Raw genomic sequence first — 27,329 nt, 5'->3', positions numbered from 1 at the left:
CTCTAGGAACCTACAGCACTAGCCAGTACTGTGTCATGTGTTATGTGGTCCAATTCTCCAGCCAATAGGTGACGTCAAATATAAGGGCAATTTTTGGAGAAGCCCTGTATAAATAAATAAAAATAAACGCTGGTCTCTTCTTATGGAAAGAGGAGGCCAACCCACTTTTTGATAAAGAATATAGTTTTGAGTACCATAGATGTCTCCAGTTATAAATCTACGGGCTGGGTGGTAGACAACATTTAAGGGCATAAGAATGGATGTTGCTGCATGTCTATTAATCACATCACCATAATCTAACACTGAGAGACAGATTGCTTCCACAATCTTCTGTCTACAAGACATAGGACTTGTTTCTGCATTAAAAAAACAAGCTTCCTTCTTAATGTTTTTGTTAGCACATCAATATGAGGTTTAAAGGTGAATTTATCATCAATCCAGATGCCTAAATACTTACAATGTGGGACTCTTTCAATGACTGGACCATTTAAAGTGCAAATTTTGAGAGTACTGTGGTCAATGTCTTTAGCTCTGGAGAACAGCATACATTTTGTTTTGTTTTCATTTAATAGTTTGAGATGCATTTGCTTTTTTTTTTTTTTTGCATTTGAGATTTTGCAAAGCATTGAAAGAAAGCTGCAGGTTTTCAGTAGCCAATTTTATAGTCAGCCCAGCAGTATAAAATAGCGTCATCTGCATAAAGGTGGACATTAAAGGTTTGCAAAGACTAGACTATATCACTTATATAAATAGTGAACAGACCTGGTCCTAGGATTGAACCTTGTGGGACGCCTTTTTTCTTACTGGTAGAAACTCAGATCTAGCATTACCCACTTTAATGCACTGTTTTCTGTCAGAAAGGTAAGTATTGAACCATTTACAGGCATTAGGATCAAGTCCAACACTTGATAATCTTTGCAGGAGGAGGGAATGATCAACCATATCAAAGGCTTTTGATAAATCAACAAAAAGAGCAGCACGGTGCTTTCTGTTGTCTACAGCTGACATAATATCATTAAGAATTAGGGAAGTGGCAGAGATGGTGCAATGATCTGTTGTCAAGCCGGATTGGTGGGGAGTTAATGCACAGTATCTAGTTAAGAATGAGTCAATTGTTTACTAATGATTCAAGGGTTTTAGCCAGAAAAGACAGGTTTAAAATAGGGTGGTAGTTATTTAGGTCACACCTTTCTCCTCCTTGTGCAAAGGTAAAACATGAGCCAACTTCCATACTTTAGGACTTGCGCCAGTTAGAACAGTTAAGTTAAAAATAGGTGTGAGTCTGAGATTATGGGGGCAGAGACTTTGAGAAGGGTCCAAGTTGTCTTTGCCAGTTGCTCTCTTTGAGTCAATGGCCAGACGAGCTTCAGTAACTAAACTAGGAGAAAGTTGATTGAGGGCAAACTGAGAGGCACAGTTTACTATATGTGCAGAATTATCATTATTAGTAAGAGGCAGCCCTGTAGAGCCATCATCGTTCATGAATATATTTGCAGAAGTGGCTGATCCCATACGCTTGTTTTCAAAAAGGAACAAAATGTTTGTTAAAAGCTGTACATATTTTTTTATCTTCTGTCAGTATGAATTTTCTGGAATTGACATGAGTGGGCAGAGAGGAAACGTTGTTTTTAGTGGAGTTTACTACTTCCTAGAATTTAGATGGATTTGACCAAGAGCTAGAAAAGGAAGTTCAGTAATAATTAGATTTAGATTTTCTTATTGAGGAGGTGCATTTATTTCTTAGTTGACTGAAAGCAAGCCAGTGGGAGGGGTCCCCAAAATGTCTAGCTAAGGCCCACGTTTTGTTTGTTGCCTGGCGCAATCCCTGCCAGCCACACCCATATTTAAAACCCATCTTGTTGCTGAAGGCACATCTTTTACATTTCTTTTGATTGCAGAGTGACAGACTATCTTTGTATTTGTGAGTTATCTCTACTATTGTATTTGTCCCTTTTGTAAATAAAGCAAGTACAATACCTGAGGCCTACACCAAAGGAAAACAGCTGTTTAATAATAAAACACGGCATTCTGTCAAAAGCCTTGTTCATTTTGTGACTGGATAGTCAACTTTAGGTGGATCCTTCCTCTAGATAACCAAAAGGTGAAACTTAGGAAATCAAGAGGAGTCAGACTACATGCACACAAAAGATAAATTCTTTGATGATTGTCATTTTGGAAGATGTATTTTAAAAAAAAATTATTTATTCATGTGCTGATCAACAACATCTGTCAGCCGGATTCTGGATGAGTCACAGTACATGCCTTGTAATATTTTCAATGTGAGAGAAAAAGGAAGTCAAAATAACACATTATGAAAAGCAAAACATACGCCTTATTCCACCACCTGCTTCACACTCACAAACAAAGAAAAAGGTGGAACATAGAGTTAATAATAATAATTTCACATACTGTCTTTACTGTATGTGAAATTATTATTATTATTTGTACACAGTATGTACTGTATGTTATTAGTATGTACACAGACAGTAATACCAGTCAACAGCATTTGCATTTTGAATCTATGCTATCCATCTGCAAGCACTAAGTATGGAACCACCAGCAACAACTGTCGCACTGAATCTATAAAGGTCGGAGTAGAGACGTATGAGAGTGGTGTGCAGTGGATAATTGCAAAGAGCAACTTTTCATAAGTACAGTGATGCAAAATGAAGGATAACCCTCATCCCTTTGGTTTAGTTCTTTCAAATACTTAGTATGGCTATCATCATCTGTCATCTTTACACATCTCTACACTTAAAGTATGGTGATGAATGTGTTTTTGATGGGATTTGTGTCTGTTGAAATCCATTGATATACTGCATAACAGTATAGTACAAATGTGAATCCCAATAAATACAAGCCTGCCTTAGTCACCTTTTTTGCAATCTCCAGGGGAATGAGAAGGTAATGTTTTTCTGTCATCACAGTAGTGACCTTTCCTATTTCACCAACCTTTTGTTGAATGTTTTTCCTTCATTGATCACTCCCCAGATCCACAGTATATAATGCCTGAAATATCTATCACATGAGGGGTGAGAAGAAACATCCCTGGTATGACTCCAGCCGGAGACCTTCTTGCATGTCTCTTCCATCTTCCATCTTTCTCTACCCTTGTTTCCTGTCATCTCTCTATTGTCCACTTTTGATTAAAGGTACAAATGCACAAACAAACACTTAAATAAATAAAACAGAGTAAAAAAAATACCTAACCCAGTCAGTGAAGGAAGACCCTGGACAAGGTGGTTTTGTGGTGACTCAATCTCCCCCAAATATGGGGATTGAAATTCAGTTAAAAAAAAAAAAAAAAACAGACAAAAACAGACTTAAATTCTAAATGCTGAATCATTGGGAAAAAGCAGGTATTTTAAGAAATATTCCATTTACCATGATGGCAAGTACCCCACAGCTACTGCCATCCTGCTGAACTGGGTGTTGCATAACTCCTCCTTTCCATTTTATGCCTTATCAGTTTTGCTGTGGCAGGTCCTCCTCATTTTTAAGTACTCACTCTGTGAGAATAATGTATTAACTTACTCATGTACTATACGTACATACACATACAATACACACACACTTTAAGAACAACAACATTAAGTGTCTTAGTAAGGACTTAGTAAGGTGTTGGGCCACCACAATTTTTCAGCTTCATCTTCAGTGCTCTTGGCATTGACTCTACAAGGCCTCTGGAACTGTACTGGACAGATGGAGTAACATTCGCCATCCTTTCAAAGCAGTGTGTCCTGAAGTATTGGTCCTGACAAAAAGTGCATCATAGACCCGAGTTTTAGATGCTCCTATGATGGCCCACACTGGTATGTGCTTATAGTGGCAGCTACAAGTTTCTTTCCCCTTCATATGTGTAGTGCTTCTGCCAATCTAACTGATGCCTGATTGACGATTCCTCAAGGTCCCTCCTCAGCCATGCAGTGAGCGGTTTGGGTCCAATCATACATTCATGAGCTGGGTCCCTGGGACTCGCTACGTTGGAAGTTTGGGTCCAAGATGAAAAAGGTTAAGAGCTGCTGTTACAAGTTATTCCCTGATTAGGGGGTTTGATGATGGTATTGGTGAGCGCTGTCTACTGTAAGGTTACTGTGAAGGCCATAGTGCATGATTCTGATCTTTTTCACACTCTCACACAGTGACCCCTTGTTCCCTGCATGGAAGCATTAGCATTTGTTCTGTTTCCACTGTCATTTCTGTGTTTGTTCTTTAATTGGTCACCTATTTGTATATGATGTGAGTATAATTTATGTATACTGCACTACTACTTTGTAGTTATTGACCGAAGGTAGGAATGAAAAATTGAATAAAACGAGACGTGGACATTAAGTGTAAAAAATCCAAGATGTAAAGGTATAAGATCAAGAAAAAGCCAAAGAACGCAGGTGATTTTTATGATGCTTTAAAAATAATGTTGACAATATTTGGCTTTTCAGGGCAGGAGTCTCTTTCCATGCCAAAGAGTGACCACAGCAATATTTCAATCACCTAAAGTTTTTAGAAAACTTGAAGTCCCTACTCTGGAGGACCAGGGCTCAGTGGTCGCAGTGCACCACAACCCTTTCGAAGTACAACACAAAACAAATCCTAATACTTAAAACTGAATGTGTGGATGCATGTCAAACAGCTTATTTTAAGGATTAACATGCAGACATCAATGTATCACATTCTTATTTCTGATGAAAAAAGAAATTGTGCTGGCAGTGGTAACCCCCCCCCTTTATTATTTGGAAGGTAGAGGTGATCCAGCTGTGCCGACATAAATATACTATACACACGTATATATATAGTATTGTCTGACTCTGCCAGATCTGTGGAGTTGTGTGCGGGATTTGCCAAATACACCGTGATTTCTGCTGCATTGATGTACTGTAACCACGGGAAACACAAGAAATATTAATCAAAAATTATTCACAACATCCAGAAAAAAAATACATTTTGTATATTTACAAATGACACAATGGCTTCATAGCTGTCAAAGTTTATTTGTAACACATCAAAAAATCAACAACTTGATAAAAACAAAAGACAGTTTTTGTAAAAAGCCTTATTATTAAAATATGTTTCTCTATTACATTGTATTTGTATTTCCTTCATCATACTGTACACACAATCAAACATCATCATCAGCTGACATATGTAAACACTTAATCAAACTATTAACCTCTGTACCTGTCCCCGACAGAAACACAAGTTACCTCCTGACCACTTCTCTTCCCCCAAAGAGGCTCACATCAGCCGTGAAGATATAAATCCTTCTTCCCAGATTGAGTCGACTGGCAGTGACATAAAAGAGGCACTCGATGACCTTAAGAGATTGTTCTCATGCAGACAGACAGTCTATTAAAAGTAATAAAATCATTTACATTTCTGAAAATTATAAGCTAATGGGTTACTGTGTGGCTTTGTTGTAGGAGTCTGCCAACAAAAAATATATGCAAAAAATGCAAAAATAAAAGAACATTACATAGAAAAATTTTGAGATCAATAGCAATCGCATCACTGATTATTACAAGTGACATTTGTCAAAATGTGTCTATTTGCTCCCAGTTGTACACATAACAGGTAAATATTTAACTGTGGATGCATTTTGACACCTGCCTTTAAAAATAGCAAATTATGTCAGGGACTCAACAACCAATGTGGCCTTGATGTGGTGGCCCATGAAGGTAGCATAACATGGGTATTTGATTCATGTGTAGTGGAGAGAATTACAATTCACTGCATGTCTTTTCACCGTATTAGGACTACATACTTCACCTGAAAGCCACTGGTGTGGTCTAAGAGATCATGATGGATGGTAAAGCTGTCCCTTCTCATTTGTGTGTGCACCACAGAAACAACCACTTCTGTGTCCCCTTTTTTCCACAATGAAGTCAGCTGAGGGTCATGAAAACAATACATGTTATATTTGGGGCTAGATAAATAAAGACTACTTCACAGAAGATGAGTTACACATGGGCAATTCAATTTCCCTATTTCTGCAACTAACCTATCACTCCTTCCCACCTTAATATCTGCATTTTTTCCTGTACTACTCTTCATGTCCTTGCTGTTTCTTTTAACAGTTCTTTTAATCCTTTCTCCTTAATGAACTTCTTATCTGTTCTTCTTTCTCTCAGTTTCTTTTCAATTAATTGCCTATTTTGTTCAGTATGCTATTGTAATTTGTACTTAATATATGTAAATCCTTGTTTCTTCATCTGTGTCTTTATGTTTTGATACCTTTTCTACCTTCGAGTCTTCGATCCTGTATTTCATAGTATCGTTTATTTTGCACTGAAGACTTTTTTTAGTCATTCAGAGAAACATATCCTGCAGAAATACTTGCACTGAGTGTAGAAGTTTTTACATTATGGAAAAATTTGTACAATTACATTCCCTGTAATGATAATAATTCCTTGTACATAAGATCACCTGTGCTGGAGTGTCCTCTATACTTTGAATGCTTCCTTGCGTATCCTCCTCATGATGTTCTGTCATGTTGGATGTGGATGGAGCTTTACATGTGGTCTTATCTTAAGGGTTCTATATGTAAACATTGCAACATTAATGTCGGCTTTTAATTATATACTCTCACACCAACATGGTCCAATATGTAATGGTAATTGCATTTCATGGCTATTCACTATATCACATAATTTGCATCTACATTTGTTCTTCAATATGCATGTGTGTTAAGCTCAAAATGCCACAGCTGTTGATTTCCATTAATGTGTTTGCTTTGCTTCCTGTCATTGTGTAACCATGCCACAAAGGATTACCTGTGATGGAACATGATCTTGAGAGCTTGTTGACATTCCTTCAATGTCCTTGTCATTAACATCAGTATTGTTTTGTGTATATGGAGCTTGGGATGTAATTTGTCTCTGTGTGCTCTGAGAAAAACAAAAGTATATGACACAAACAATTCATCCATTTTCATCCTATATTTCCACATATGGAATGCTAATGGATAGCTCTCAAAAAGACATACCTTTGTCTTGTACTGTTTGAAAATAAAAGGCTTGGTTATGGGTGACACATAAAACTCCTCGCCTGTTCTGCTTCCTTTGTTTCCATGACTCCACATCCACCTGATGTGTTTGCAGTTAATCAAGAGTATCAACAGAGTAAATTATTGTTAATATTTCAATAACTTCACTCCTGAAGCACCTTTCCCTTCATATTGTATTGATCCATCAGACAAATGATCATTTTATGTTGAAACAAATTGATTCTTACTTTGAAGTATTTATCATTATGATTATGGAACCTATCAAAGTCAACACAGAGTTAGGTCATGGTTTTGATCAGTGTATCAATTTTAATTTTATCAAGACTGTGTGTCATGGTGCTCTCCACGGTGCTGATCATGCTGTTGGGAACAGGTAGGGAGATATACAGAGTTCTTTCTTTCTCCCCCATCCACAGTAGTGGGAGTAGTGGTAGCATATACACACCCTCTGTTAGTGTGTTCTGGTTGCTGAATCTTGAAATCTGCTTTCAAATGTGAGTAGCTATCACAGAAAAGTTATCTTAGTTCTGTTTGATATTTTTTGCACCGTATTTGACAGTTTTATCAAGTGAATAAATCTCCTGATATGTTTCTTCTTCTGACAAATATGACATTTATTGACACAACTAATAAAACAAAATATCTGTGGGGATAACTATGGCACTATGCAATGTTTATGATCAGATGAACTGTAGAGATTTTGACTGACAGACCTCAGTAGCAATGCTAGGTTAAATAACTGAGGACAAATGTTTGTAATGATGATACAGTGAAAAAAAAGTGAAAAATTGTATACTGTCAAAGCATTTGCACTTTTTACCTTCTGCTTCCTCTTCAGAGAGTCTCTGTATTCCCTAAGAAGGGCGTTCAGAGTGATCTTGTAAATATGTATAATATCGTCCAGTCTGGTCACCTCTGTTGGAAACAGATCTTTTTTAGGTCCCACTGGCTTTTCTCCATTATTCTTTGTTTTTATTGTGTTCAGTGTAATTCTGGAGTTGAACATATGAGCTTTATCAAAGGAAAATGTCTCCATTCACTTGGTTTACATATTAATCTATAATATCCATAACGGAATAATGTAATAAGATTTAATTTTACTACCAAATGTTTTGGGTTATTGTACCTCTGTGTGTTTACAGTCAGCTCTTTTGTACCTCTGTGTTAGTCTGTCATACACAGGCCCTGTTCTGTGGTGTCCAAGGTCACCTGACAAAACAGTACACATGCCTTTTCATTTAATGTAGAGGTATTAGAAGAAGCAGATGTTGAAGCACAAGCTGTAGAAGAGCACCGACCCAGGAGTAGCCAGACAACAAAGCAGCCTGAGGTAGAAAGTATTTCAGCAATGTAGAATGAAGATTGGGCTGAAGTACATGTTGGGATCACCATTTTTCTCAAGTTCTCCCTTCTGTATCAAATTCTCAAAATGAGTCTTTGAAAAAAAATGTAAACCTTGTCATAGCTGAATGATGGTCATCCATGAGCAACAAACATCCATGTGAATACAGTCATAATGAAGGCCAAGACATCCTTTATGCAATGTGAGCAAGGATACAACAGTTGCAATTCACAGAATGATTACATACCACAAAGTCTTTGTTCCACAAGTGATGAGTGATGACTCATCTTGAACTTTCACCTGAACCTCTACAGGGCAGTCATCAAAAAGACATTAGCCAAAACAAGAAAATAGTGGTCCATTTCTAGTGGACTCGACAGCCAATTAAGTGTTTTGAGGTGGCATTTGTGCTGTTTCTTCTTAAGTTTTTTTTCCAGTCATTTTCCCGAATGAAAAAAAGCAAGGTTGCTCAAGCTATTTATGAGTGAGTCAGTATACATTGAATTACTGACATGCACTCACTGACATGGCTTCCTTGGATATTTAATGGAATGGAGCCATCGTGAATGTTATTATTTACACCTGCGCTTTTATTATTTACACCTGCGCTTTTCCTGCTTTGACAAGTGAAAATGTCTGCTGGGAAAATGGTCTAGTAGCTAAAACAGAGATTTTCAGTTGTGCAACTCTTGATTGGCTGAACACACCAGAAAAAGCTCATTAGCTCTGGGTAGAGAAGGGACAGATGGAAAATGAGCAGGACTATGAGTCCCCAGGAGCAGGATTGGGAACCAAAGTGTTAAGACCACAGTGTAAGCTGTTATTGACAGTTTACTGCTGTGAAACTACAGACTTAAAATGTGTTTTGTACTATGTTCAATCAACATTATTTTAACAAACATATACAGTATTCTATGTTTCCTAACACTCATTTCTTTATTACCATTACATTGACCATTACAATATTTACCTTTTGGAGGTCTCGTTGTCTGGATGTCAGGCTAAGGGGGCCCAGGTGTGTCTGGTATTTGGGTATATGACTGTGTCTTCCAGCTTATGCACAGGGCTCACTGGCTGAGTGTCTGTCTGGAGGGCTCACTGCTTCACTGCTCTGCAAAACTCACTGAGTGCTTTTCAGAAGTCTCATCTGCACATCACAAGGAAGATTGAAAAGAAATGCAGAGATTTCATTATTTACCAAATAAAGTTTTTAATGATATAGTGGATCAAAAGTAAAGTGTTGCACACAGGAAGAGAGACTCAACTGCATGTTTTTGAAATCAGACCTAATAATACTAAGCTTTTAACTACTTTGGAATATAACATATGAAGGCACAAGCAATAAAGGAAGCATTTTAATTGATGGATTTTCTGTATGGTGATAATCTGATATTAATAAATATTCAAATGTTAAAAGTAAAACCATTATCTTTTTATGTCAATTATAGGGATGTTTAAGCCAGACGAATGTTTCATAATTACTTCTCTCAGTGGTAGCATGGAGTTTTGTTGAGGCCTAAAACTCTTCTATGACTGACAGAATATCCTCTGCTGTTTTCGTAATTTTTCTGGAAATTGAACGACCTAGTTTTAGAACATCTATGATCAGATGTCTTGGGATTCTTTTGCAAGTTGCATCAAGTCTTGTTGCGATCACATTGATCTGAACTGGCCTTAAAAAAAAAACACTAAACAGAAATGAAGAAAGTCACTGCAACAATAAGGCTACAAACAACCCATAATGCAGCACTGTCTGTAGACTTTCCAGAAAGAATAATGACATTGTGAATACAACTAATTGTCTAGTCTTTGAATATAACGCCCAATTTTTCAAATGTAATTTCCAGAAAAAAATATCATCTTATATTTGAGCCAGTAGGTTTTTTTAATGCCATCTTGGTCGCATGGCATTTTCCATACACGTGTGCATGACGACAGTCTGACGATACTAAATATGAAAACATCAATCAGGTACATATCCTTTTTTTAAAAATTGTATATTGTGCAAGATGAGCCATTAACAAAAATGTATATATTTCACACGAGACAGTACAAATGGGGGAAGCAACAGAACCAGACAATAACCCAAACAAAACAACAACAAATTTTGGCTTAATACTTAGATACCCTTGTGTGTGTTTGTGTGTGTGTGTGTATGTGTTTGTGTGTGTGTGTGTGTGTAAGGATATAGAGGGGAGAGAGAGCAGAAGGGGCAGAAGGGGAAGAAGAGGAAAAAGGAGGAGTGCTGTTGGGGGGCATCTCTGGTTGGGTCCCAAGGACGAGGGGGTGCCAGGGTGAAACTAAGATGGGCCAAACAGCTGGGCAGAACTGTATTTATTCATTTATTTTTCTCATTTGTATTTATGTCTAAGTTATTATACTCCCCTTTCTTTCCTTCTCAGGTACATATCCGATTAGTAATAGATTACTCTATCATTCGTGCCAAGTCAGTAATACCTGCTCACAGTCAGTCAGCTGCTGCAGGTAATGAGCTTTGTTGCATCAGTCTTTTGAAAGCAGTAAACTAAGCACAGATGGCAGTTGAGTTAATAAGGAATCAACTTGCCAACAAATCAAAACAATACACCGAAAATAATATTTAGCAAAACTTTTCACATTATGCACATTATAAACATTATGCACATATACACATTACTGCCATGAATAAGGGAACATACACACATGCACTCATACGCAACACATGTAAATTGATTATGTGATGTAAATACTGTTGCTATTGAGAATGTCACTATTCATTATGAGCTCTATTTAACTAATGTGTTTCTGGTAATGATATGTTATGATTATTTTTAAGTAGAAAAGCTTAACCAGGGACAGAGGTTGCAAATTAGCCTTGGCTAGAAATCCTATGCAACATTTTTTGTTATTTTGACCTGTTGGTTTTTGCATCGTCCCTGACAAATAAACTAATAAATAAATAAGTATCGGAACACCTAAATGACAAATGCTGTTTTGTCATCGAACCAAAAATAAACTCTTTACACACCCATTTGTTTGATATTTATTCAAGTGTGCATTAAATACAACTGATTTCATGGACATTGCAGGGCTAACAGGTGAAATCGGTGCTCGTCAAAAGATGAAGATTTGTTCAGTCACCTCAAAAAGTATCATAATATCAACGTGCAGATGATTTAGATGCCAGATACAATCTACTTGATCATTATTATATAATCAGTTGAATTATTTGATTACATTTGATATAATCTAAATAATTGGATTAAATGTATTTATTCAATTTAATTTAAGACAGACAGCCTAAAGAATCCAGAATAGATTCATACACAAACAGTGTTTGTAATGCCCCTGGGCAACCTACAAGTTGCTCTCGTGACATCAAAGAAAAAAAAAGGAATTATGTTGGTCGTCACATCTTGTTACACCTCAGTGAATGCTGGTTCAGCCGGTTGGCAGAAGAGGGAGATGGAGCGCTACACAAGAAAGCTATGGTAGGCTAAAACTACCAAGGTAGCCTATATTTGTAAGTACCTATCCATCCTACAGTACACACCTTGATGAAAACATGAAACACACATACCTTTAGTAAAGTATTTTCTTCTTTCTTGGTCTGATTCATGGTCTTGTGGCATCAGTGGCAATCACAGTGTAATATTAATAATGAAGTCAAATTATGACAATAAATGAGATAAAAATAGCTTCATTTTACATAAAGGTGCATTGCTGGCAGTTGAAATATCTAACATCCACTTCTTATATACTTTATCTCCATTGAAGTATGTTTGTCTCCATGTCTTTTGTTAAGTTGGAAGTAGTTATGAATTTATGGACAAGAGGTGCAATTTTAACAGAAGTACGCACGACTTTGTGTATCTTATGTTGGATCATCAAATCAGTATTTCATTCTAGTGCACAAAAACATCTGTATGTATGTTTGTATCTTTGCGTATACAATTTTATATAGTGTGCTAACATCAGGAATTGGCATGAAGACAATACATGGGGTGTGGGGGTGCCCTTTAAAAAAAAAATTGAGCCACTGCCCCTCAAAATGTCTCACTGCTCCAGTATGGAAATGAGGAGACAGATGGAACATGGCTTCTTCTTTCTCACGCAGTCCAAAATTAGGATTTTCTGGCTGCAGTAACTGACAAACATGGCAGCGAGTGTGTAAACCCAAACTCCAGGCGGCAAAAATATCCCCTCACAAACTCATAAATGACTCAATCAATGTTGCATTCAATTTCTTCAACGTCTGTGGCTTTCACTCAACCAATACGCTGTTTCTGTTTCCAAATCAGTCCAGTCCCTCTTCGGAAACGTCTGTAGAGTTACAACTCCATTCTGCAAAAATGTCCACCTTTTCCCCCTGCCTAACATCTCAACACTGATAAGACCTCAGTGTTACATCGTACCAGACAGAATGCTGTGCCAACCTCCTTTCTCCAGAGTTCATGTTTTCCATCCTCCATTAGTTTGCTGTGACTGCGCCTGGCTGCTGCACTGACAGCTATTCACACATCCTTTGTCTGAGTAGCTCTGATGCTCTGGCAGTAGGAGTGCAGGCAGATGACTGTTTTGCATTGGATGTATAATCATTTAGGTTTCTAAAATGTAGCATTGTGTATATGCTGACAGTATAAAAGACTGAGAAAATATTATACTGCAATGCATATTTTTTTCTTCCTTTTTTCCTCGACCATCCATTTTCGCCTCTACGCTACCTAGGGCAGTTAGTGCTTGTTATAAGAGATGAAACTGTCTCCCATACCTGAAATATAGCAGCTGCTAAGATGAAAAATGTCTCCACTGCTCTCCAAAACTTCCCCTTCAACACTAAGTATTTGGATCTGTCCAGGGACATTCTGTCAGAGCTCCCCTTGGGTTCTTTTGGGCATGAAGTGTTGGAAAGAGAATAACATCACTTCTGTGGCTGACAGAGCTTTCATCAACCTCCAAAGTTTAGAGAGGCTGAACCAACTCTCTGTCCTTGGGGAAAGCTTCTCTATGGGCCTGGACTCCTTCACAGAGCTCGTCCTGGCTCGCAATTATCTCGCTGTCCTGAAAGACAGAGCTTTTCAGACTTTGTGAAGCTTGATTTAAGTGCATACGTCATGGGTTGGAGGCTTACTGTGATAATTAGGAACCGGTCATCTATATGACACAGTAATAACAGGGTTGAAGTTAATCACTACTTCCTCTTTTCAAAGTCCATGACTGCTCTTTTATATTTTATCATTTTAGGCTTATGAATTCAATTACAGATATCCCAACTACATGTGACAGAGTGGCATTCTGGTCAGCAGGTCCTGTCGCTGCATCACAAGAGTTAAGAGGAAAAGGTTGCTTTGGCTAAATGTGTGGAAGAACTTTTAAGGAGAGGGCTCATTGTGTCCATAATTCTGAGAGAGAGGTAGATAATGTAGGTCATTTTGATGATTTTGGATCTTTGGAAATGTTTGGGCAGCATATATTTTCTCACACAGCTTTGTCTGCTCTGCAACCTCATCGCCTTCTCTTTGCCTACCAGGTGGCCATGCTGGAGAAAATCGGAGTTCTGGATCTGAACAAGAGCAGCTTGGTCTGGTTCCTCAAATGCTTTCAGCATCAAGGTTATGCATGTCTAACCTTTTTCTCACATATTGAGCCCTATCTAATTCTCATTAATGCAGTATGCAAAGTGTTTCCATAGCTGCATTAATATGACCACGATCAAATTTTGCTGTCTGTTCTGTCCTTCAGCATGACTTGTGACAGGAGTGTGTGTGAGAGAGCGTGTATGCAAATAGGTGATGGGTTTGTTTTCCTGCAGTTTGTAGGAGTGGGCTGCTTGTTTTCTTTCTCCAGTTATCATCTGTTTGTTTTAATTAGAGAGGTAAGTTATTCTTATTTGGTTACTTAGATTTTTGTTAGGTCATATTTGTTACCTTCCCACTTAGATCTATGTTGTTGGTTATGTTGAGACAAACATCAGACATTATTTTCAGTAGTATGGCTTCATGGCTACTTGGGATTTGGGGAAGATGGATCTTTTTGCCACGTTGTGTCTTGGCCATTCCTATATGGTGCATAACAAGTGCATTGATGGACAACTGGTCAACTCCAAGGATAGTAAATGTTAATTCTCCCTAACAGTCATGTTGAATGTAACATTATAATTCACAGGTGGTGATATGGTGAGATTCTGTTTTGATTGAACCAACACATACAGTACCAAAGACTGGACACACCTTCTCATTCAAGTGAAAGTGTGTCCAAACTTTTGACTGGTACTGTATGTCATAATTTGCTCATCCTTCAACTTCAGGGCTCCACAGGTTGTCCTGGGTCTCCTGCTCTCCAAGACCATTAACTTACAGGGTTGCATGTGTCACGACCTGTTCTCTACCCTCTAAGAACCACGGTGAGCGATCTAATACAGATAGACTAGATTGTGTAGTCTGGACACCGTGGTGAAAAGGGAGCTAAAACTGAAACTGGAGGTGTAATTGAGTGAGAGCTTCGCTACAACCCAGCAGCAGGAAGCAAGTTATTGGGGATTTCCTCTCATCTCTCCGGCACATTCAGCTGTTGAGCCCACTATATCCTCGTATCCGATGATCAGTTTTTAATTAGAACAAGAGCCTCCTGCAGCAAAGGCAAACACAAACTAATCATCGCTCTCAGAGGGGAGGTTGAGCCCAGCCTCAGAATAAAACTCAAATCAGAGATATGGAACACTAGGATCTTCTACTAAACAAGTAGACCTAACAGAGCAAACAGGTTGTTGAGCTTGCTGAGAGGCTGGGAGCACATGACTGGAAGGGACATTTTGAAATGAAGGTATCTATAATAAAGTAAAAAAATAAAAAAAAAAATCAAATTACACTCACCATGAGAACAAAAAATTAGTATGTTGCAGTTTATTGGCTTATTTATATGTATCTCACTCTCTATGGTAAATATGTGTGTGTGTGTGAAATATGTATATGATCATATCTGGATGCAGAGTTAGAACAAAAGACAAGACTTTAATAGATTTGAATTTTATTTTTTTTTAATACATATTATTTAGGATGTACAACAGAGGACAAGTGGAACGAACACGGACGAGAAGTCCACAGTTCACCCAGGGAGTTTATCAGCCAATGACGAGGGTTGATTCAGATTCATTAACCACATGTGGACTCATTCACTTCAGCCAGATGTATTTGTCTCCAACATCTGCATTATAACCAGCGGCATACTTCTTCCCAGGGAGCTAAAATGAAAACCAAGACTGACAATTAAACTAAAAGAAAAAAAGACTGCACATTCAAACCAGCAGGCATGCATATAATAACCTCTAACAAGAACAGCTTAGGCTTTGTGGAAAGTTTTCATTCATTTATCTCAATGAATTCAAATTAACTGCTATTAAAATGTACAACAGAAGCTGCAATACATCAGCGTTGCAAATGTCCTTGCATGACTTTGTCAGCTCAAACATGCTGAGGGAGATGATGCTACCACGTGTCACAGTTCTCATTCTCTCCACTGAGATCCAGGCTCAGAACAAAATGTCAGGTCACAGCCTCCTGTAGCATTATGCAGCCAGATTTTTACAGCAGGGGGGAGACAAAAGTCTCCAGTCAATAAACAGAAAAGGTCAGACCCAAATGTTTCCCTGCAAGACTGATACCACAAGCCTTGTAGCATATTCCACATCTGGCATTTGCCGTCTTGTAACTATGGAGTCATTCAATATTTCAGCGGAAAAAAAAATTAGATCCATCAGGCTGACAGTACTGCACAGCCTTCACATTACAAAGGGTAGAACAATAAAAAGTATTTAATTATAAAGAGAACAGTAAGGATTTAGACGAAGGCTCCAGCTTTTCATTAAGTGCTCAACACAATAAATAATAAGAAACTATTTCTCCTGCAGCTTAATGAGACACTGCAGTTAACAACATTAGGGATGTGCTGAGCTGATCTCCAAGATCATTAGGGCAAATTAACTTTTTTCTGTATTGAATATAAACAGCCTGATCTGTGACCCTTTATATCTCCATTATAACTAAAATGGAGCATGTAAATAAGCAGCAGTGCTCTCTTTATGTCTATTTCAACATTTCTCAGATGCATCATAGTGGAGAGAGAGAGAGAGAGAGAGAGCTGAGGAATGACATGCAACAAAAAAAAAGGTCGCTGGCAAGACCAGCTAATAAGAATGAACATGTTGTGTCTACATACCGATTTATAGGCATAGAATTTTTCATCATAATCATGGGCCCCGATTGTTATCTCTGGCAGAAACCTTGGTATGTGGGTCAGGGATGCCACCCTCTGTTTGTCTTCCACGCTGTAAAGAGACAGAAATACAATCAAATTAGAGCAGAGTGTTGAAAACCCAGCATGATGGCTAATATTGGAGTCCAAAAGACGAGCACACAGGCATCAATTTATTTTATCCATATTCTTCATGAAACTTTTATTGTATTCTCTATTGCGTGTATATGACCAGCACTTGAATGTTTTTAATAGTCTTATTGTGTTCATGTTTTTATGCTTTTCTTGCAGGGAAAATAAAAGTCTGAACTGAACAGAAGTGAAAATCAAAACAAATGTGCCTTTTCTGTTCTCCGTGTGATTCCCTTCAGGTACTTTGCATATTTATCCATAATGACTACGACAATCAGAGGCAGCGGTTGTGATACTTTTGTGGAAATTTGACTTTTGCAGATCTTCCTGTGTAATTTGCATTTCAATGTGGAAACGCAGAACGGCAATCAACAACTCACAGCATCCTCATGTGGTGGTAGGTGACATCATCCTGCTCCAGCCAAGGTCCTTTTTCAAACTTCAAGTACTCGATGTCCTCTGCCACCTGTGGATACGACGTTATGAGTGAGCTTTCTACAAAAACAGTTACAAGATTTGTATTTAACGAGCTGCTGTTCATTCGAGTCTTACTCTTTCAACATCTTGTGCTTGGGTTGAATCGTAAGCGAGCAGTTCTGACGTTTCGCTGAAAGAAAGACACAAACTTTGGTTCGAGCACTTCAGGTGTGATAAGATGAAGAGTCTACAGATGCGTTACAGTTCTGTGAGGCTGTAATTAGGCTCCAGATTTGAGCTAAATGATAACATGATGTCAGCGTGATGCTCTCAATGGCGATGTTAACAAGCTGGTGTGTTGCTAATTAGCCTTTAAACAGTGCCGACATGGTTAAAAATAACCACAAACTGGCAAAGTTAGTTTTTAATGTCGCATTACATATGAACCATGTTTGAATCATATGTAGTTTGCCAATGGTGAGAGATCTGATACACCACCATACATTTACCATCTATACGTTCACCTGCTTACCTGATTTTGGGCAGGAAAGACTTCTTGTAGCAATCCTCGATGCTCTTCAGATACATCAAGGGCACGTTCTGAAGATAGGACTGGGAATACAGAGATTCCATTTTAATCAATGACTAATGCTAAGCCTAAAAAGCCTGATTAAAACATCCCACTTTACACCATCCTTTTAATATCAACATTTCATTTGGATTAAGGTGGTTTTCATTTGGATTAGGCTGTTGTTCCAACTGAAAATGGTAATGACCTTTGTTCAAAGTTAGTTAATGAACGAGACTGAAATACCAGAAATCAGTATCCTACAATGAAGACAGTATCCCGTGGTGTCTCTGTGTGCGTTCCCCTACCTTGCCGCTCTGTTTCAGCCTCTTCTGCACCTCCTCAGCTGGCAGGTCCACATAAATGACAAGGTGTGGGGGCAGGAACTCACAGATACTGATGTCTTTGATCTCATTGTAGTGCTGCACACCTGCAAGTCACAGGAGAGAGAAAAACTTATCAAGACGATTGCTTTCATGGTTGTGCTTCATATGTACTATTTTTAAGTGGGCGGTTAATTTAATACCTTTTGGCGCCATCTTTGATGTTAATGACATATTTATACTCACACTCCTTCCTGATGTAGCCTTGTTTCATCATGGCCTCCAGAAAGACCATGTCACTGAAGGGGGATCGCTCCAGGATCACTCCTTGGCCTTAAACACAGAAGATCAGGATGAAGATGAGTGACAGAAAACATGGGAGGTTAGGGTGTCATTAATGTAAGTGGCGTTTTTCAAACGTGTCTGCATTAGTTTGGACTTATCCTGATCTCACGCTGTGGTTGCCCTTTGTTAGCTGAGAAAAGGAAACTACAGTGAACCTCTGTGCGTTCCCTCAGAGCGTGCAATACCTGTGGTGAGCAGGTGTTCGATGGCGTCAGCGTACTGGAGCAGCCTCATGGTGTACATCCACAGCTGCAGCCTGTAGCTGTTTCCATCAGCAGCTTTGGGGTTTGTGTAGAACTTCTCCAGGCTGCACATCCCATTGAAGTCAACAGAGAGGGGTTCCTTCTCTGCTGTCATCTTGTCCAAGTAGAAAGTATCGGGCTCAGGCATGTAGTGCATCCCTGCAGATACAGAAACAGAAGTTATTACTCCAAGTGAAATAACAACCGAGCATATTTCCAAAAATGTCAGAGTATGTCTTCAATACAGTTAGTAGAGTGTGACCATTGATTGTTTGGCTCTTTTTTTTTTTAGATTAGAGTACTGCAGACAAATCAATATGGGCATATCAGCCATCGGACTTGTCTAAACTGTAGTTAATGTTAAAACAAATCGTTACCAGAATTTTACAATATCGGTACTGGTCATTTTAGCCTCTAAATGTCTTCATTCATCTACTTTATGTTGATAAACCAGTGGGAATCACAGGTTGGTTGAGTGTATCTTGGTGACAACTCTAATGAAGGTTGCTTGCAGTCAGATAGTTACCCAGCTTGTCAGCCAGATTCTGGGCCAGCGCTCCTTTCCCTGAGGCCAGGTTGCCATCCACAGAGATGATTTTGCTGTAATGGTTAAACCGTGGCGTCGTCCTCTCGCCCAGCGCGTAGGCCCACCAGCCATACCGTAGGCTTCTCACTGAGCTTGTGTGAACACCTGCCTGGATGACAAAAAGAGCATACTTTAAGAATAAACAGGTGTTAACACAGACGTGACTAAGGGATACACAGCGTAATGGCCTTTGTTGTTTTATCATTCTTTCTGTCAAAACTGAGCTGTTGTGACAAACAGCAAACCTGTATTTGCAGTATATCATCTGGCAGTTTATTAGTTACAATTAACTAAAACGAAAGCAGTCTAATGCAACAGCACTGCAACAATGTTCAATTTTTGTTGAAGCTCTTTTAGTGATGTTTCTGATATTTTGTTTAACCAGTAGTTAGGTGTGCCTAATAAACTGACAGCTGAATGTACATTTGTCTGTGATGACGACAGCTTTGTTGTACGTGCGTTGCTCCGTGATTCAGTCACATTCTGTAAAAATACTGGATTTAAACGTTGTTTCAGTTTAACAAGTGACACTGTTAACTGGCGAATCTCAGCCAAACGCGTCGGAGTTCTCGTAATAATGGCAGCTGTTGAAAACACTAACAGAACACATAGGCGTCCTCCTAAAAGCCTTAAATTCTCTTAAATTGAATGTTCTACACAGTAGGTACTATGTTCCTCCGGTCCTTTTTGTCTTATATTATGTAAATTCACATTTCTTCACTGATTTTACTGAAATTAATAGTTTTAGGCTAAATGTTAGCTTGTCAAGAGTAGCTAGAGGAAACACTGAATGTTGTTGCAGTACCCTCACTGATGGCAGGCTGGTCAAACTGTGTGACCAAACAGTTTACACAATATTTAGCCACAAACTGAACATACTTTGTGTACAAAATAACAAAACAGGTTAACTGGTTGAATATGGGCCAGTATCGGATTGAGAATAATTGTATAACATCCAAAAACAGACTATAGATGCACTGCCAACTTATAGGCTACATTTTGTTTCCCACATTATAACAAACATTACGAGAGGTGAATGCTTCTTGCTGAGCACGATTTAACTTACATAAATGGTTAGTGTAGATAATATTAACAGATAAGTAGCCTGATATAAGCTACTTATCCTAACCATCTCACTCCTCATGCCTAAACCTAACCAATAAAGGCAATGAGTACCAGTCAATCAGAGGAAGAATTGTTATGTATGTTACCAATATCAAATTCAATACATAGATTATTCGGTGATATGAAAGCCACAGCTGGCCCCGGGCTGGCTAACTCACTACAGACCAGGAATTGTAGTAGTCTTGCTAAAGTTAGCACTGTACAAACAAAAATAGTTAAGACATCTGAACGTTATACTAGTAGCTAGTATACTTTGCTAACATTAACAGATAACGTAGTTAGCTAGCAAACTAAATGCTGTGACAGGGTGTGCTGTAGGGTGAGTTTGTGCCATTACATTTCACTTGGCTAACATTAAATGTTCTTGTTCACCTCATGAGAATCATACTGGTTGGCCAAACAAGAGCAGCATGATTAATTCTTCCAGGATTGCTAGTTTGCTATTCTGTCTTCCCCAGTTTCAAGGCTACAGAATTACTGTAATTAACATTACAATTAATTATTTTCCGATTGAACCTCCTGCAATATTTACTCATAATTGAGCAGTCTGGATTATCATTATGGGCGTCAGGAAAATGAGAGAAATAAGGTTTTACTTCTTGGTAAATGTAAGTAGCTACGTATGTAGTAAAAGGCTGAGCTAGATCACTTTACATCTATCAGAAAATGACATTTGCTACTATATACACTTATAGTGTACCATATATATGTACATCATAAAAGAGTATTGCGATTTTTTGTTTACATTCATTTATTTATTTATTTATTATGTGTATTGTATTATATCAGTAAAAGGCGAAGACATGTATTTAGGTTATACACATGAACTTGAGGGTGTATAGGCCTATATTGAGTAGAATTACAGGAAATCCCGTTTAAATATTGGGGCAGGACCCCCAGATCCCCTGCCAAATTTATGTCCCCACCACTTTCCAAATCAAACCTACACTTGCGTATGAGATCACATGCTGACATGCAACACACCGTTTGAACAACAATTAAAAAAACAGGCTTTGACACACTTTGCACTGGGAGTCACAGAGAACCGTTCAGGTGACAAATGGAGCTGACGACATCTAAGCTGACTGATATTGGTTGGAACCTGCATATACAACATATCTTGACTAGGAGCATTATGTATGCGTCAATAACATAATTAAACGTTTACTTAGCTGTCTTCTCGACTGCCAATAACATTATAAACAACTTTACAAACAAACCGGACCAACTGTGATGCTAGCTGGCTAGTTAGCTAGTTAGCTTGCCCTTGTGAAGTTGAAGGAGAAATAAAGGCCCGTGTTCCTGCGTGTTCTCTGCGTACCTTCTGTACAGCATTCACAGCTTTGAGAGCACTTGTTCCCGTCGGGATGATCAGCCGGATCCCCCTCAGGGCCATGCTGAACTGTCCTCCAAAAACCCTCCGACCTGACCTGAGAAATGGAGATATCACAAATCACCGCAACCCAGCGGCTCAAAAATACGTCAGAGGTAGGGCCTTTAGCTAGTGTTGTCTCATACAATATACGTCAGCTGGTGTCTAGTCACTGCCTGACTGTTTTTCTTTTTTTTTTTTTTTTTCTTCCTTTTTTTAATTAAGCTCATTTTAATTGACAAGAACAGGCAATATTTCTATGGGAAATAGTCACAAAAACTTAATGGTTTGAACCATAGACTGTTTATAAAGATCTATATACAGTGTATAGTTTGAACAAATCCCATTAAAAACTGACTTTAGCGGACATTTTTTCTTCAGCATATATTATGAACCAATGTCTCTGAACACTGTTTTATTATTAAACAATGCTCTTATTTTTGTATTTTTCTTTACTACCTCATGTATTTTCAGTAATTATGGCACAGTATGATGTACATGCATTGCACAAAGTTATCAATAATAATAACAACACATTGCAGTTTTAAAAACATGATAGAGGAAAATAATGAATTACATTTTTCAAAACAACCAATTTTAATTTCAACCCCTTCTGCGATGTTCAAATAATTCCAGAGACACTGAAAATATATGTTCTCTTTTTCAAACAGGGTGCTATGAATCTATCAAGATTATAGAAATCTGAATACCATTCTAAAATAATACAAAAATCTGTATAATCAAAATAGATCTGAAGACATTTTGTTGTAGTTTTCTTGTGTTGAAAAAAAAATCTAAATAAAGTTAGCATAATCTTGTGAGAAACTTTCTTATCCTCATTCATTATCAAATACTTGTATAACATACAACATAATCGATTTTAGATATATAAGGCAGGTTATCAATTCGTGATTAACAGCAAATTATCCAAGTTGAAGAATGCATAATACTGACTACAGTCACTCTCAGAAAATCTTGGATTGTGATCATACACTTCACTTTCACTGTTAATATTATACAATCTCTTCATATTCATCTATCCCACTGAGTGCCCACTTACACTACAACAATGTAAGATCCATGCTTCGTGTGTCTCTGTCTTTTCACCTACAGATGGCAGTATTTATTTGTTTTAGATAAATCTGCCTCACCACTGATGACAGAGAATAACAGGCATCTATTCATAAAAATGTTTTCATTGCAATGTAACCAACTGCAGTGGAAAAGTAGACCGGAATACAAATTGTTAGCAGAAACAACTAAACAGTTAGCAGAAACAACTAAAAGTTGCAACACTGGCTGGAATCAGGTTAATGAAACAGATGGGATTAGCAATTTTACTATGTCTGTTTTCCTACAAGCAACATTAATAGCTTCAAACACTACACAGACTGTTAGACAAATGTCTTGCTGAACTTAAAAGTGCTGTTTTGTGTGGGGAAAAAAATGTATGTTTTTGTATGTGATGGTGTGAATAGTGCATTACCCTGCCAGATACAAACACAGTGTGTATCTGGGAGAGGTAATGCCCCCTGATGTCACCCTTTGTGGAACCTGAAGTAATAACCTTGGTTTTTTTCTTTTGTTACTGCAGTCTTAAATCTAGTAATACATCAAAGGAAAAATCCTAGATGTTCAGTTTTGTACATGTTTCTGATTCAGCATGAAAATATGTTTTTGTTAGGAATCTTCATCATCTGGGCTGGAATTTACATAATGTTTGTCTAGCAACTATTTATAAAAATGTTCTCACTGCAATGTAACCAACTGCAGTGGGAAAAGTAGACTGGAATACAAATTGGCCCCTTTTTCGGCAGGGTCTTTCATCTCCACGGTTAGCAGAAACAACTAAAAGTTGTAATGAAACAGATGGGATTGACAGTCTTACTCAGTATATCTGTTTTCCTACGAGCAGCATGAAAATATGTTTTTGTTAGGAATCTTCACGATCTGGACTGGAATTTGCACAATGTGAATCTAAACAATGCTGGAAATCTCATCATGTCTTTGTAGTACGGAAATGACTCAGTAATCATCTGTTTCTCTTTCAAAGTTTGATTTCTTAATGAGAGAAATAACTTCACAAATATGCAGTTACCTTCTGTTATGATTAGGCTCATCTTTGCCTGCACTTACTTTACTTTTCTCCCACAGCTACTAGGTTACAATGTTCACACCTGAATACTTTACATAACACCTCAAGCTCGTAAGGATATACGTGTGACTCACTGGTTGTTTCCTCTGTAGGCTAGGAAACCATCAATGTAAACACAACTGACAATCAACTACACCACTTCATACTTCATGGTCAGTGGGAGCACCAGTGTTTCAGCTGTGTACAGTCAACTTTGCATGTAACAAACCCACTAGCAGATCTAAGCTTCAATTACATTAGTGTGGGAACTGTCCAGAACACCAACAATAATCAGTTATCTATACCTCTGCAGCCATTCCTGTTTCCCAGCTTTTCCTCTGATTCCTCTTCCTCCCTAAATTTTGAGAAACACACACCTTGGATGCAGCATTGTGTTCTAGTTTCCAACTTTTTCCTCTATTTGAGTTGTAAAACATTTTAGATTTGACATGTTAGATAATTATACACACAGTTCTCACAATGTAGTTGTACTTCTAGGAATAAAAGTCTATAGCCCCCTAGAGGCTGCAATGTTTATTACACCTACAAACATACAACCACTGGATGGTGTGGCTGTTCAATATGGCTAATATAGGTGGAGTTAAACAGTAAACAGCAAACTTGTCTCCTCATAAATGATATTTATATACTACTAATTTGCAACAGGAAATTATTTTTAGAGACAAACGTAATGCTAGCTGAATTACAGCAATATAATGAAGGTATACGGAAAACGTTGTTTTGCCTACAGTATCCACTTATGGCAACTAAAGCATGATTTTTTTATTTAGGAAACTCAAAGCACTTAGCTAAGGTTTGGCATTTTTGAATATATAATCTAAACTGCGATCTTTCCCTAATCCTAACCAAAGGGTTTCTGTAGCCTACACCTAACCACACACAGGCAGGACACAGAAGGCCCTATTCTTTGTACCATCCACCCCAACCATCTGTCTATGACTTCTGTGCGGTACAAGAATATGATGAAGACAGCGCTGGTAAAAAGACTTTAATAGACGACATAGCAGATTAGAAAGACGTTGTAACATGTAGAGAAAGGCAGCAATACTGTGAAGGACGTGTGTGCAAGTAATGGATCTTTGAAGCCAACATTGAGAGATGAATTCAATCAACACACACATTCATACACACATATAAAAACATACAACACATACACACAGTTACAGTGACCACACTTCCCCGTGTACACATCCTGACACACAAAGACACACACACCCACAGGAACCAGAGTAATTAGTCAACAGTAAAACAACAATACTCCACATTCAGGTCTCACGGCTAAAGCCCTGTGAGGCCAGCTGAGGGGTTTGGCAAATCTATCTCTGCCAAATTTCCCCTGGTTTTACAGCAGGTTTTATTTCTCTGCTCTGCAGTTTGGGCTGGCTTTAACAGCGCCAACAGGGAGGAGGTTTGCCTGCAATTGTTTATAATTAAAACAACTCAAAAGCATAGCAACAAAACTAGTAGCCTACATTTTCTGCTTTATTCTACACCTGCCTTAAACTGTACAAGGAACGCTATATGCTTCATCTTGATCCATCTGTGATTATGAAACACACTTTTCGAACAGTATATGTATTATTGTTATTGTTTACACTTACAACACGGCCTGCCTCATGTTTCTTTGTGAGACAACCCGTGCTCTACCCCCATACTGTACAGTGTTTCTGATTGTGAATTGCATCTGTAGTGTATTTCACATTTGAAAAAAAATGATTGTGTGAGTTTTCTAATCTAAAATTGGCAGAAGTGATGCAAAGTTGCAGCTTGATTGACGTTATTTCTTGCATACTAACTTGCCAAAAAAAAGGCACTTTTAATGTTGATACATGTAATATTATTAATAAAGTGTTAATGTGGAATACACTGTTTGTCTAGCTACAACAGCTTGTGTTGAAAATGTCTGAAAGTGAATAAAATAGGTAAAAACAGTAGCATTTTTGACATAAAACCTCTTTGCAACCGTTTTCCGTCGACCCGTTTAAACAGTATGTTTTTACAACATTTTGCAACAACCTTTGAGATCTGAGTTGCATTGACCTTGGCAAGACGTATCAAAACATTTTTTAAAAATGTAAATGGGGCATTGAAGTTCCTGTTGAACAGTTTGACTGTGAGTGAGTAGTACTTTGTTTGGCACCACCAGATGCCACTAAATTCCACACACTGCACCTTTAAGTTTTTAGTTTTTGTCTCATAAAATGTGTCAAAGACAACACAATGTTGTTATTAACAGCCAAGGGGGGAAATGTGAACCTCTGAATGCATTATACCCTCCTTGTGACTCTCTCATTACAACACCACTTAAATTCTGCTCTACTTTTTTCTGACAGCACAGTCTTCCCTCTAGCTGTCCACCAAATACACAGAAGTAACTTTCATACCTAGCAAATAACATCATGCTTGAAACTCTCCGACCACACACGTGCAAATGAACAGAAACCGTGACATTCACAGGGTGCATTGTACAACTTGATGTTCATTTTAATGGCACTGTGGTTGAGGGTGTAATAGAGCTGAGTTACATCTCACTGTGCTTTTAAACTGCCCTCCTGTCCTTCACACGCGATTCTTCCCTTCCCAGAGGGCAGCAGTCCTGCTTCTTGTCAAGCCTCTGCCTGTTTGAAAAGGACTCTGCAGTTCAGAGAGTGCTGTGGCCAACAAAATGTCACATGGAGATGCAGAGATGTCTACATTTTCACCCATGCCTTCAGCTGCAGCATCAAATCTCACTGAGGCCCATTTCCACCCCCAAAATAAATACACTTATGAAGTTTAGAAAGCAAAAAATAAAATAGTATCTATATGATTGTCAGGCAGAATTAAAACTTAAATCAATCTTAGTCTGTCATGGTTTTGATTTAAGTCAAAATAAAGACTTTATATCTAAGAATTATGACGTTATACTTGAAAAGTAAAGAATATTGAAATTATGAAATACACTTTTTTTTACTTTTACTGTATTCATCCAGGCCAGGTTTTCTGAGCATGGGTGGTATTAATTTAACAAGGTCCTGTTTAATACTCACACTTTCATGCTAATTATGAATTATTAGGTCTAAATATAAAATAGTAACTCGTAATTACTACCCAATAGATAGAAATTATAATATCTCATAACTACTGCCTAGTAGGTCAAAATAATCAATTATAACACAATATACAGTCAAAATGAAGTCATAAATTTGACTAAATCATCAATATGACATACTAAGTAATAATTTTGACATGGATACTTTAATTTTGTCACATGAGAATTTCTATTCTTACCATCCCTAATTCTTCACCTGTTTTTATTTTTCTGGTGGGAATGGGCTTTCATAAGTCTTCATTCAAAATGAACAAAGAAAGAGAATTACACATGTTACATGGGAGTGTCCAGCTTTTAAATCTTCATCTCAGAGCGGAACAGACCCCGGGACAAGACTGAACTGTTCAAATGAAGAAATCAAAGCAGTTAAAAAAAACATTGTTGTAATAAGTTTTAAGGGAG

At 37.9% G+C, this 27,329-nt stretch overlaps 1 protein-coding gene across 1 annotated transcript; it reads right to left on the bottom strand.

The window, feature by feature from the left end:
* Positions 1-15,330: 15,330 nt before the first annotated feature.
* ndufa10 (NADH:ubiquinone oxidoreductase subunit A10) lies at positions 15,331-21,804 on the bottom strand. Its single transcript, XM_067604276.1, has 10 exons — positions 21,631-21,804; positions 19,125-19,293; positions 18,542-18,757; positions 18,258-18,344; positions 17,997-18,118; positions 17,653-17,732; positions 17,256-17,310; positions 17,084-17,169; positions 16,536-16,644; positions 15,331-15,561 (listed from the first exon to the last, which is right to left on the bottom strand). The coding sequence occupies exons 1-10, from the start codon at positions 21,703-21,705 to the stop codon at positions 15,493-15,495; spliced, it is 1,068 nt and encodes a 355-aa protein (XP_067460377.1). The 5' UTR covers positions 21,706-21,804; the 3' UTR covers positions 15,331-15,492.
* Between the last annotated feature and the right edge of the window lie 5,525 nt (positions 21,805-27,329).

Source organism: Thunnus thynnus, chromosome 11 (genome assembly GCF_963924715.1).
Source record: "Thunnus thynnus chromosome 11, fThuThy2.1, whole genome shotgun sequence".
Classification (NCBI taxonomy): domain Eukaryota; kingdom Metazoa; phylum Chordata; class Actinopteri; order Scombriformes; family Scombridae; genus Thunnus; species Thunnus thynnus.
The sequence above is the reverse complement of the archived record's forward strand: the minus strand, read 5'-3'. Positions and strand labels throughout refer to the sequence as shown.